We start from the raw sequence: 12678 nt of genomic DNA, 5'->3' as shown, positions 1-12678 counted from the left end.
CATTCAAAAGGAAAGCCTAATTGAATATTGAGATTCTTTTTCAGGAGGGTCTACATAGAAATGCTTCGCCAATCCCATATTGAGCAGCTTGCAAGTAGGATGAATACCAGAGAAAAGAAACACCATAAGAGGGACTATACAGATCAGCAATTCATATTCTTAGCAGTAATAAAGGGAGGGAAATTTTAATAATCCTACATAATACACTAGCATAATATGACTGAGACCCCCCACCGCCTACACATTCCACAAGGAGTGACTAACCCCATATCTGCATTTGTCATCAACATGCTAAATTCTTCTCTTGATATGTAAACTCCTTTGTCAAGGCGCTCTCCTCCTCCCACCCAGCTTAAAATACGCTGCCAAGCTTAGCAGTGTTAATCAGGACGCTGTCTTTCCAACAGCTCTGTTTCTTCACCTGAGGACGGCTGTTTGCGCTGTGGCCGAAACATCGTGAGAATTTTATGTTATTGTGTTTTATTTTTATTATTTTATTCTTTCCCTTCTACGTGACTTTACCGAAATAAACCAAGACTATGCATCCCTGCAGTCGCGAAAGCTTTAAATCGAAATCAGCAATTCACTTACTCCATTGCCATCTACATTGCACCTTGCAGCCTTAACCTGATCTCCTCTCAGATTACTGTTGTGATTTTAGCGTTCTCAGGAAACATTTTTGGTGGCTCTCCTGCAGTCACCTTTTCCTGGATCATGTGCTTGCGCTGCTGCCTCATTCGCTGCACGAGTGTCGTCAGGTCGGGCAAGCCCTTGCCAGCCTCCACCTCCTGCACTGCCGCATACGCCAGGCAGAAGGCGCCCGTGCGACCCACGCCCGAGCTGCACACATGACAGTCGCCCACTCGATTCACTTGGTCATTTAACCAGTACCCGATTCACTCAACCGCGCAACAAAACAGCTACTCATTCTGACACAACGGTGCATTCGACCAAGTCATTCCCATATGTTGATTAACTTAATAAATGCGTCAGTCGCTCAAACGTTAAGGCACTCAAAACGTGGCTCGTGGCTCAGCTGAGGATTAAGCTGCACGCGAGTGGCTCAGCCAAGGCTTGGTTCAGGCTCGGCTCGAGGAAATACCGTGCAGTGAGACCGAGACCATAATCAGAGCCACCTGAAGTTAAACATGGCTTTCAGCCAGAGCCGAGCCTAAGCCCCTTTTACAAACTGTCAATCAACTACTCAACTAAGTCACTTATTCAGTCAGTAACTTTGTAAATCATTTAGTTACTCAATTATCAGTCGTTCGTACACCAAATTATTCGCTCAACAAGTTAGTCACGCAATCTTTAAACGAGTCATTAACTAAACCCCTTAATCATTCAATCTCTTATTCCACGCCAGATCAGTTAACAATGTATCACTCAAAAGTCACTCATATAATCAATCAACCGGTAACCCAGTATCTAATGAGCAGTGCATAGCATGTATCTTATATATGCAATTCACACAGAGGAACTCGTACCTGCAGTGCACAACTATCGGCATGTGCAGAGGCCGCTGGTGGAGGTAGTGGCCGTGCACCTCGGCGATGAAGTTCAGCAGGCTGCTGGTGCTCTCTGGCAGGCCCCTGCAGCATCGTATTGATTGACATAAGCATTCAGCATAGTTGAGGGAAACTATTTAACTTATTGCCCCTTGAGTAGGTGATTGACATTCAAATTCATGACTTATGTGAAAAAAAAACTCTATTTAAATTTTTCTATCAGTTGAAAATAAAAACTTAACTGGGAATAATAAGAGAACTCACGCTAATTTTAACAAATAGTTTCACGAGCTACGCGACCAATATTGTAAAAAGTGGAGTAAATCTTGTAACCATTTTAACTTTCTTTATCACCATAGGATTGCTAATAGTCATCTATGTATCCATCAGGCCTGGTTGCACCATTGCTAACACTTGACTCAAATCAGAAGGTTGCGGAGTTCAAATCTCCGTTGGCCGTAGGGATAAAATTATTATCACAATATAACAATGTAAAACGCACGATACGTGTATCGTTGTTTTAATATAGAAGTATTGCCATATTTGCGGCAACCACACTTAATACCCAACAAATGTTACGCTTCTCACCCCATAGCCATTGCGTGCTTTCAGATGCACTTCTGCGGCCGTCTGGAACGCTCTTCCTTCCAATATTAGGAAGCCACTGGAGCTAAGCACTTTCAAATCTAGATTGAAAAACGAATTTCTTGAGAACTGATTTTTGCGTGTTTAGTTTGTTGTCCACTCCCCCCCGCCCACACATCCAATGAGCATAGCTGGCTACGTACAGTGCAAAATAAGTTAAAAAAAACATACATACAGAAACAAGTGGGCGGTACCCCCCCCCCCCCGCGCGCCCGTGCAGCACTCACAACTCCGGCCAGCAGTGATAGTGCAGGTGCACCACCGTCCGGGTCAAGCTCTGTCCCCGTAGCTTGAGAGCGAACATGCGCTCCGTGTACGACGGCGCCACCTTCTGCGAGGTGAGCGACACCATCACGATTCCCTGCGCCATCTGCTGCCCCTTCTCCGTTGGGAAGTAGCGCAGCACACGCTGCTGCATGGTGGGAGATGCGAAGATGAGACACGAGTCCCACACCTGCCATCACTGCTCGTGACTCAAAGGCCCGGCATTTCATCCGGTGAAGCAATTGGGTTTTCAGTGAGCTTGGATAACCATCAGAAGTGGCTGAGTTCAAATCCTGGTCAAGGGTTGACTTAGTTCATCATCCCTCTGGGGTCAATAAAATTTGTATTAATTTAGGCAAACTTAACAGTGACCATGCACTAAAAAGAATGGTAACCACCATAGGCATAAGCATAGTTTCACCACTGGATCAAAGCCATGATTAAGACGAGCACTGCCTCATGCTCACCTGAGAAGACAATGCTTTTCTGTGTAAGAATGTACCTTAACAGTGTATATGAATACATTTATTCATCCTCAAGGACTATCAAACTGCTATTTTTTGTATGCAATTGCAGTCATCCATTTTAAAAGACTTCAATTCTCAGCATAAGGTTAAAGAGCCGATTAAATGTTTTTAATCGAGAAATAGGTTTTCACGTCAGCAATGATGATCATCACTCAATATTATCATAGCTATTACCATCACAATCATCACCATCACCGCTACTGACAACACATTCATTCTCACTGCCACTAACAAGATAACAACGATAGCCACCATTACACAGTACGAAAAAATCCGTCTAAGTGTTCCATCTCATGTCCCACGTTAAACAGTACCCATCTCTGCAGTTGCTAAAACGTCCCAATTGCATTTGTGCACGTGCACTGTGCAGGGTGGGCACTGACCTTCTCCAGCTCTGGCTCCGACACCAGCATGACGATGATTGCGATCTTCTGCTCGTACACCATGAGCCAGAAATCAGCTGCAGTGCTCGCCAGCGGTGCTTGCGTGGCGATGATGCGGGGACAGTAGGCAGACAGCTCCTCAATCATGCTGGCGTTTATGTAGTCATCCTTGCCGGATGCCAGCACAACGCGGTTCTTGTCAAAGGGCATGAAATCAGGGTTCCGGTTTTTCATGGTGTAGCACCTGGCGATGGAGATGGAGAACGACCGCACATCCTTCTCCTGCAACTCCTGCAGCTCCTTCCACTTGCGTTCGAGCAGCGTCATACCACCGCCATCGGGAAGGCTTTCCATCGATTCCACCATCGCCTTGAATCTCTCCGTCTCCTTCACCAGTCTCCGCAACAGATCTTGCTGCACAAATGGATCCCTCTCAATGATCTTCACCCCTTTGGCCACCATGTCAGCTCTGGTGGGCTGCAGCAGCGGCTGGGAGTTGCGTGTCTGCAGGCTCGACTGCTGCCCATCAAATGAGGTGGAGAGCAGGTCATCCGTGGCCGAGCTCTGCTGCTGATAGGGGCCGTGTGAACCAGCACCAGAAATCTGGATAGAGGAGCTGCCGGTGCCACTGCTACCACCACCACCTGCACCGGACAAAGTTGTCGTTGTACCCGGCAATGCTGGCCTCGTGTTGGGAGAAGAGGGGACGGCGTGTGAGGGTGCAGTATGAGATGTTATTCCTGCAGATTGCTGGGAGGTGCCCAACGGCAGGGGCAAGTTGGCAGGGGGTGGTGTGGTACTGGGGAGGGGAACACCGCTCACCGGCGGTAGAGGTGCGGTGGTGGCCGTCGATGGGACTATACCACCCAGCGGTGGAGGAGTGGGCGTGGGAGCAGGATGGAGCGTTCCAATGGGTGGTGGGGTTGGGGTGGGTGCTGGGTGAACCATGCCGCCGGCTGGTGAGGTAGGCACTGGCGTCGGCCGTAATACGGCACCAGGGGCCGGAGGGAATGCTTGAAGCTGTGCGTTGCTGGTTGGAGGTGTAGGGGTTAGAGTGGGGTGAATTATCCCCCCCGTGACTTGACTCTGTGCTGCATGTGGCATAACCCCTGGCTGTGTGGGGGCATGCTGCGATGTACCAGTGGATGGCATTAAGGGGGAAATTCCAGCAGATAGGGTCACTTGCGTGGGGTGAATAGAGCCGGGGTAAAACACAGGCTGAGCAGTTTGGGATGAAGACACCGGGATTGGTGGATTAATTTGATGTTGGAGAGGGTGGGCGTTCGAGGGCTGTGCATGAGGCATGTTGAACTGTCCGCCCTGCGGATTGTGCACGCTGGGTTGTACGTGCTGGTACGCAGCTGGCCCTTGCTGACCCTGCTGAACCACAGGGCCCATGTACGTGTGGCCCTGCTGGAAGTTGCCACTGCTAGGAGCTGCTTGATGCTGCGGTGCAAAGCTGCCCATAGGCAGGGTCCCTGGTGCAGCGTGCGGTGGGAGAGGACCGGCTGGATGAATTGCACGCGCATCAGTTGGGTTCATCTGCCCTGTGCCCGGTTGAGCGACAGTGTATGGATACGGCTGGGAGCCAACGCTCGGGGCAGCTGGGCGAGGCGGAGCATGTGCTTCATGCTGGGAAGCGACCATGCAATGTGGTGCCGGTCCCAGAACTTGGTATGGATCGGTTCCAGGCAAAGGTGCACTCCCTCTAAACTGACCCGGAAGCGGAGGGCCGTGCCCATACTGCACTGGCTGTGGCTGTGAGGACACGTGCAGGGGCGACTGCATGTATGGCGCATGTGCCCCATGGGCCATGTGGGCTTCTGCTGGCGTCGCCTGCCGGTAGCCACCCTGTCCTGGTGTCGGTTGCTGCTGCGGGAGCGGGTGATGCTGATTGTGGGGTGCACTAGGGTAACCACCCTGTGGAGGAGCCGTGTACTGTGGGTGCCGCACAGCATCTTGGTACGGTGGGGGCACGTGGTAGGGGTAGGCTGGCAGGCGAGCAGGAGGCTGCATGGGGCCGTGTTGATATGGCACGGAGGTAGCCGGGGCAAAGCCCCCGCCTGCGAGGCTAGTGGGCAGCGAGGACTGACCACCGGCAGCCACAGGGGGAGCTTGGGGGCCGGCATAGGGGGATGCGAAGGGGGGCACCGAAGGCAGGGACCCAGAGGAACCCATAGTTGGGTGGGGCCCATTGTCATATCTGGGCCCAGCAAAATGCTGGGGTGTCCCCGGGTGTAGAGGCTGTGCGTATCCAGGGGAGAAAGCCATCTGTGGACCAGAGGCTACGGCTGGATACGTTGGCAGGTTCGGGGATGGGGCTGAGGGTCGCTGTTGCGCCCTATCCCTGGATCCCGGGACTTGAGGTGTGCGACGAGGCGATGTGTGGTGGAATGGCGGGGGTGCGTAGTTGGCGTAACGGTGGGCACCGTGGGTGTCCGGAAGGAGAGCCGAGTTAAGCCGAGGCAGTGAAGCCTCCTCCAGGGCTGTGTCCGCCATTATTAACCGCAGCACATCTGGTGGCAGGCTCTTCAGGTCCTCCGGGAGGTCGGACATATCGATATCCCCCCCGGTGTCGAGAGGAATGCCAAAGTCAGGTTTGTCTGGCTCTCTCATGGGAGGCTTAGGGGCTGTAGGGCGAGGAGGCGGCTTCTTTTTACTTTCCCTGAGGAACAATGACATGAATGCAAGTTATAATTCTCAAAATCATACATTACATTATCATCACTACATGTTGTCTCTTGAAACCCCAAGTCAACCTTCATTCTTGCAGAAGGTGACTTCACCACTGCTGCCCAAATTTTCTGGAATTACAACCCATCAATTCTAGATTTAAAGCTTTCGTGACTGCTAGGATCCACTCTTTGGTTCTATTGGGTAAAGTCACGTAGGTGAAAATAAAAAAATAAAAAAAATTTCATTTTATTTTCACCTACGTGACTTTACCCAATAGAACCAAAGAGTATACATCAGTTATCTGCAGTGTAAATCCCTCTGTCCAACTCCTCTATGTTTCCCCATAATACACATCTAATCATATTGAAGAGCATCTTAAAATGTAGTTACAATTAGACTATATGTACATTTTACTCGCATTTCATTTTCACTTGTGATAATGCAGATCAATTCGTATTTTCTTATGTCGCTATTCATTAAACACGCATTACTACTGGATGCATATATATGAAAAAAAATGTCAATACTTAATCATGTGGCCAGGATACAGGTCATTAGATGCAGAGCAGGCCTCCCATTTGTATGAGATTGAGTGGATAAGTCATAACTCTTACATGTGCAATTGAGGCAGCCTCTTTGCTCAGGGGGCAAATCCCTTTGCATCCAAGTTGGGGAAGAGTTATGTGGCAACAATTGTTACCGAATGACTTCAATCGTGACAGAAGAACCTATCTAAAACTAAAGTTTCAAATTCTATGAAGAAAACTCTTGTTTTCTGCATATTTTCGCACTTTTCCATTAAACAAGTTCACCCACCTTTCCAGGATCTTCTGCCTCTCTTCGTCCTGCACACGGCACACGGACTTCGCACGCTGTAGAAGCTTGGTCACTTTCCCCTCCAGGTCCTTGTAAAAGTTAATTCCTTCCTCTGACTTCTTTATCAAGTCCTCATAGGCATCGTACGATGAGACCAGCGCCTGCACTGCATTATTCCATCTGTAAAGTACAGTGAATTATAATCAGAAGTGTATTTGCCAAGTAAAGCCCATTGAGTTAAGGTGCTCATTTTCAAGGGGCATTGGGTTGGCATACAACAAAGCATTCCAAAATTACAGATGAATTTTTTTACAAATAAACTTCATAGCAATTATGTTGTAAAATTACATTCACGCTTAAACCTGAATGATTTTAATAGTTTAAATGAGGGCAGAGATGGTAAAATGGAGATGTCAAGAGACAAAACTCAGTGCTTCCAAAACTTTGGGGCAGCTACATTAAATGTCTGTGATCCAAACTGTGTGTGAAATCTAGGAACTATTAAGAGAATCAGACACGTGTTGCAGATTTTTTTGGATTATCTAATGGTAATAACAAGTGAGACAAATAAAGAGATATATGGACAATAGCCTTGTAAATCTTATTCTTTAGTATGGCTGATGTAGATTCACAGCAACAACTACAATTTTACATTCAGGTGGTTAAGCCAGACAACGGCATCAGAAGCAGCGGAGTGTATCGCTTTGATGTCTCCTTCGTATTTGTGGATTGGGCATTGCATCATTATATGTTGTATGGTCTGTTCTGGATGACCAGTCGTACACTGAAAAGTTGATATTTTTCCACTTGTACATCAAGTATTCGCATCTGCCATGGTTTGTGTGGATGCATTTTAGGATAGACCATGAACTTCATGGAAGATCAAACCCATGGATCTTCTGCATTGGGTGTTTTACAAAGTGTTTGAGTTCTTTTGAATGCTATTCAGCTCTCCAAGCTTCATCGGGGTTGAACCCACATTGTTGAAGGTTACGCGCATGGGTCCAAAAAGGATAGTAAATTAAAATAGTCCAGTGAAAATGTATTTTGACGCCAAAGAACATTTTCTCAGCCATGGCATAGAGGTCACAGTGATGTATCCCATATGGACCATCAATTGCGAATCCTAATGTTAACAAATCACAACCTATCCTTTTAGGTATATATGCAAATAAGGGCCAATTCGAGACGTTTATCTCATTTTCAATAGAACCAAGTCTCCCTTCTTCAATCAATGACAAGGCACTCGGCCAGTACTGGAAAGTAGTTTTGTTAATTCCTGAGGAATTATGGACTAAGTCGGCTCCTTAATATTCTTTATTGCGAGCCAGAATCCTTAAACATAGACGCCTCCCAGCTGAATAACTGTAATTACTTTAGACGATTAAAATATGTTTCATGTTTTATTTACACTGAATATGTTACACATGCCAAGCATGAACAGTTGCACTCACTTGTAGTCAGCTTCCTCTGATGCTTTCCTGACCAGGGCATACTTGGCATTGGCATCTGTAAGGGCACGCAAGATATTCTCCTGGGCGCTGAGATTCTGGTCAATGTACACCTTGAGTTGATCGTACTTCTTCATCTCTTTGTTGAACAGCTCCTTAAAGTCAAAATGATACTTGATTAGCCTTATCGACTTATGGACAAGGGTTGGATAGCAAGCAGTTATTAAGGCCACCATGGTGCATAAGTGTTATGTCCATACCTACGCCCAGCCATACACATCACTGCAGAGCTCATGTTGACTACAACACATTTCAAGCCATGCCAGCCTTCAAGAGGTTTTTCCCAGATTCAGTGAATGCCACTGGTGATGTGCAATGTTTGAAGTTGAAGCTGGGTTTCCAGGATTGTAGTGGTGTTTCTAACCATTGCAACAACTGCCATTCGCCACTAAGTGGCGGTGACGTCACCACGACGCTTGTGCCAGGCTATGTGCACGCTGAGGCCACGTGAAGTGAACCATTGCCCCACCACTCTCACACACAGTTCTAAGGCTATATGGGTGGGTTCTGGTAGAGAACACCTACTGTGTGGCCAGCAAAACACATAAGTAGTTGGTATGGCCAGGACTATACCCTACAACACACACTTGTACACAACAGAGCAACGGACAACAAGTTGAGTCCATCTAACAGATGTACTGCAAATCACAATCCAACCAGAAATCCTTTATGCATGGCTTCTACTCTTTGGCTGCGGAGTGGTCTCTTTACAAGCACAGACGCGTGTAATTATCGGACACCGGGCTGTGCTGCACTGTCACCCACCCGCACGCTGCCAGGTGCCGCTGTGACGAGCACGCCTGTGATGTCGTCGCCCTGCACCACATCACGAATCTGGTGCTCCAGTGCTATCCGCTGCTCACGCATCTCCCCCACCTTGCGCAGCATCTTCTTCAGGTTGTCACCTACAGTCTCGTCCGCTGCACCCCCACATACACACGAGAAATTCAGCCACAGCATTGTATAGGATTGTGTAGGATTCTTGCTTTATTTATATTGACTCGTTGGTAAGCCACTGGCCGTGTCTGTCAGTAAGCTGAGTGCAGAGCTCAACAGCAAGCAGAACATGCAAGTGTGCCACAGCTGTTGAAAAGTGAGGGCTTATTTGTACCAAGGTCTTTTGGTAAACCAAGGTTCATGGTTAAACCAGGGTTCATTAGTTAGCTGGGGGTGTGTGTGTGTGCAGGACTTGCCTGTGGTGGTCGTGGGTATGGGTAGGGCAGCGCGGAGCTGGTCTAGAGGACCGCTCATGAGACGAAGGTTGCTGATGTGTAGGTTCATGGCTTTGCGTAGCTCCATGTTGGTGACGCTCGCCTTTTGGTGTGCCTCCATGTACTTGCCCCACTCCTTGCTCATCTCCTTGATGATGTTGGACAATGGCCTAGGTCCAATAACCTCCTAGAGATGATGGGCATAGGAGAGTGGAGTGTTGAGATTAATTGATACTTTCCGAAGTCAAGTTGAAAGTTTCCCTCTGTAGAAATAAATATTAAAGCAGCACTCTGTTGCTATCCCTGAGCTTGTGGTGGTAATTTCACCTTCTCATGGCAGAGCCCACTTCCTACACAAGTTGGCCAGATGCTTTTCCACAAACTGGTACTGATATTATTGAGCACAACGAAAATATACCGAGTCAGCCTCCAACCACAATTTGAAATAACACATTTTTATTACGAGTTACACAGTAACCAAATAATACAAATGTACGATCAGACAATCCAAAACACACAATTGTTTAAAAATAGATAACAAGTCAATTGAAACACATCCTCGGGAAATATGTATCCAGAGTATGATCTACTGAAAAAGCTTAAATCTTTAGCTGGTATCAGTAGGTACATAGAAACACTGCATACAATAAACAGAATTTAGGCACATACACGCGATTCAAATTTCTTACGTAAAGCGCAGCTGTGCCTTCGTACGATTTGCTGTGGTTTTAGAGGCTCACGCTGCGGCACAGCTGCCCATGTGCGCGTGGGAATCTCTAACCTGGAAGATGTTCTCACTCTTCTCGTCCTCCTCAAGCTGATCCTCGATCTCCTTCAGTGAAGCCTCAACGTCTGTGAATACGCTCGACAGTGCTACACACGCAAACACAAAGGTCCTGCAATTAGTCGGATACACCCGAGTGGCAAGGGCTGTTCGTGAGCACCTGCGAGAGCACCTGCGAGGGCTAACACAGGAACTGAGGGAAATGCAATGCCCCACTTGGATGGCTACCTCTGTTGGTCCTCATTGCTGGCAACGATTCCAGGTACTTATTTAAGGCTTAGTTAATCTTGGGAAGGTTCAAGACAAGTTCAGATATCAATGTCACTGTTGATGTGCATGTTTGGAAATTTAATCCAGGTGATAGTGGTGCAATGACTACTACAAAAAAAAATCCCCTGTATAGTCTTAACAGATTGTTGGGGCAAGTGCTGTTAGCAAGCACCTATGAAGGTTGCCATGGCACATGAGGGGGTGGGTGGCAAACACCATGCCTGGCCGCCTTTGTCTCCTGAGCGACAATGTTTACACACCACACAAGGTACTCATTTGAGACTGAGTCGACCTAGGGGAGGCCCAGGACCGATTCAGATAATCGTCACTGGTGTTGGCCGTGAGCGGGAATCGAACCCGGGTGGACAGGTTCGTTGGTAAAAGTGGGGAGCATAGGCGTGAGAGTATAGGAGTCACAACAACATTTTTTCTGCACTGCCCTCTGCTGCCCGCAACATATCCACACAGCCAATAAAGCACTTTTGGTGCATAGTGGTCACCCATCAAAGCATTCAGACTAAACTCTGCTTCACTTCTGAGATGAAGAAATCAGGTACATTCTGAGTGATTTGGTCATAGGGCAGTAAATACACACACACACGTTTAAGCACAGTACCAGCACACAATGACTTATAAACAAAGCCATGGGGGAGTGTTTTAGGGCCATGCAAATGAGCTTGCGTATTTCCAATATGCTAACATCTACAAAGTGCAGTATAATTGATCAGCGGTTGGATGTAAACCACAGAACGCTGGTTTCAGAGAGTGAGTGTGCCGACCACTTGGCCACCTGGCAGTGGACATGGAGATCACAGTGGTTGGTGGGGATGGTTACTCTGCATGGCTTGCACGATGCCCTTGATGGCGTCGGGCCGTACGCTGAGCGCCGCACACTTCTCCATGAGTGCCTGTGGGATGCGGTCGTATGCCGGGGGGCGCTCCAGCTGCTCCAACTCAATGCCCAGCGAGTCCATGAAATGCCTGCACAACAAACCCGGCTTAGCACAAACCACCGCCTGCCACACCACTGGCTTTAGGAAACTCAGGTTGGGTACTAAAGGTGATCACAATACCTCTGCAAAGACCAGTAAGATTGAATAACACTTTGAAAGGGAGCAATATACAATGTATTCGTGCAAAGATAAATCTGATTTAATAAACAATTTATTTCAGGGCAAATCTAAAATTTGGTATTTAAACAATGATTGCAATACATCTGGCCACGCTTGCAAAAGTTGTGTAAGGATCTGTATAACAAATAGACAAAAAGGTGACATTAATGAAAAAGGTAACATTGCGAAAGTACTTGCTATATTAAAGTGTTCAATGATATGGACGGAATAAAAATGTACAGAAGTTATCTAAGTACTACTTGAACAGCAGAAATACCACATCAAAACATTCACCCAGATAGACTGTTAGGGCATGTGCTGTTCATAATAAAGGTTTTTGGGTTAGATCGCGTTATTTATAAATGTTTCGCAACCCTCCACCACCCGACACGGCCAATCAGCACTAATGAATCCCAGCACAGCAAAAAAAAGGCATGGTGTGACCATTGCCTTTATATTCCTGAAGATGTTTATACACCACACCAGGTACCTAAAGCTGAGTAGGCTAGGGGAGGCCTACATATTTAGACACCATTACTGCTTTCCACTATGATGAAATAAGAACAAACACACATAGGAGTGACATAAATCCAGCTTACTGTAGCTCCTTATTCTTTTCTTCGATTTTCTCTCCCACCTCCCGCAGCATCTTGGCCTTCTCCTCACTGTGACACATACAGGAGAGAGAATGTACATTTACTGCTGCGTTTCTCGTGCCTATATGTGTGCTGTGCATGCCTGTATGAATATATGAATGTAATGAACAACAAGTGGTACTCGTGTATTTTTGTTCCCGATGATGCTGATATTAAAAGTGATGGTGATGCTAGGGCTTATATTATGGTGTTGACGATGCCACTAGTGACAACAGTGCTTGGTCTTTTACGAATGTATGTTGAACTTCTTTCGCACCGTACATAGCCAACCACACAAATCAGAGGTGCGTCATAGCGATGACAGTGGTGGTGGTT

At 47.3% G+C, this 12678-nt stretch overlaps 1 protein-coding gene across 3 annotated transcripts in view; it reads right to left on the bottom strand.

Moving 5' to 3' along the window:
• PTPN23 (protein tyrosine phosphatase non-receptor type 23) overlaps positions 1–12678 on the bottom strand; it is a 31854-nt gene that overhangs the window by 2874 nt on the left and 16302 nt on the right. For all 3 annotated transcript variants that reach the window (XM_076068153.1, XM_076068152.1, XM_076068154.1), the window contains 11 exons: positions 12307–12372; positions 11431–11576; positions 10323–10414; positions 9524–9728; positions 9096–9250; positions 8274–8425; positions 6820–6999; positions 3328–5992; positions 2381–2565; positions 1488–1592; positions 702–840 (listed from right to left, as the gene is read on the bottom strand). In XM_076068153.1, the coding sequence (XP_075924268.1) occupies positions 702–840; positions 1488–1592; positions 2381–2565; positions 3328–5992; positions 6820–6999; positions 8274–8425; positions 9096–9250; positions 9524–9728; positions 10323–10414; positions 11431–11576; positions 12307–12372 (4090 nt within the window). The remainder of the gene's footprint in view (positions 1–701; positions 841–1487; positions 1593–2380; positions 2566–3327; positions 5993–6819; positions 7000–8273; positions 8426–9095; positions 9251–9523; positions 9729–10322; positions 10415–11430; positions 11577–12306; positions 12373–12678) is intronic.

Source organism: Petromyzon marinus, chromosome 19 (genome assembly GCF_048934315.1).
Source record: "Petromyzon marinus isolate PM22_M1 ecotype Great Lakes invasive population chromosome 19, UKy_Petmar_22M1.pri1.0, whole genome shotgun sequence".
NCBI classification, from domain to species: domain Eukaryota; kingdom Metazoa; phylum Chordata; class Hyperoartia; order Petromyzontiformes; family Petromyzontidae; genus Petromyzon; species Petromyzon marinus.
Note: the sequence above shows the minus strand (reverse complement) of the source record. Positions and strands in the feature narration are given on the sequence as shown.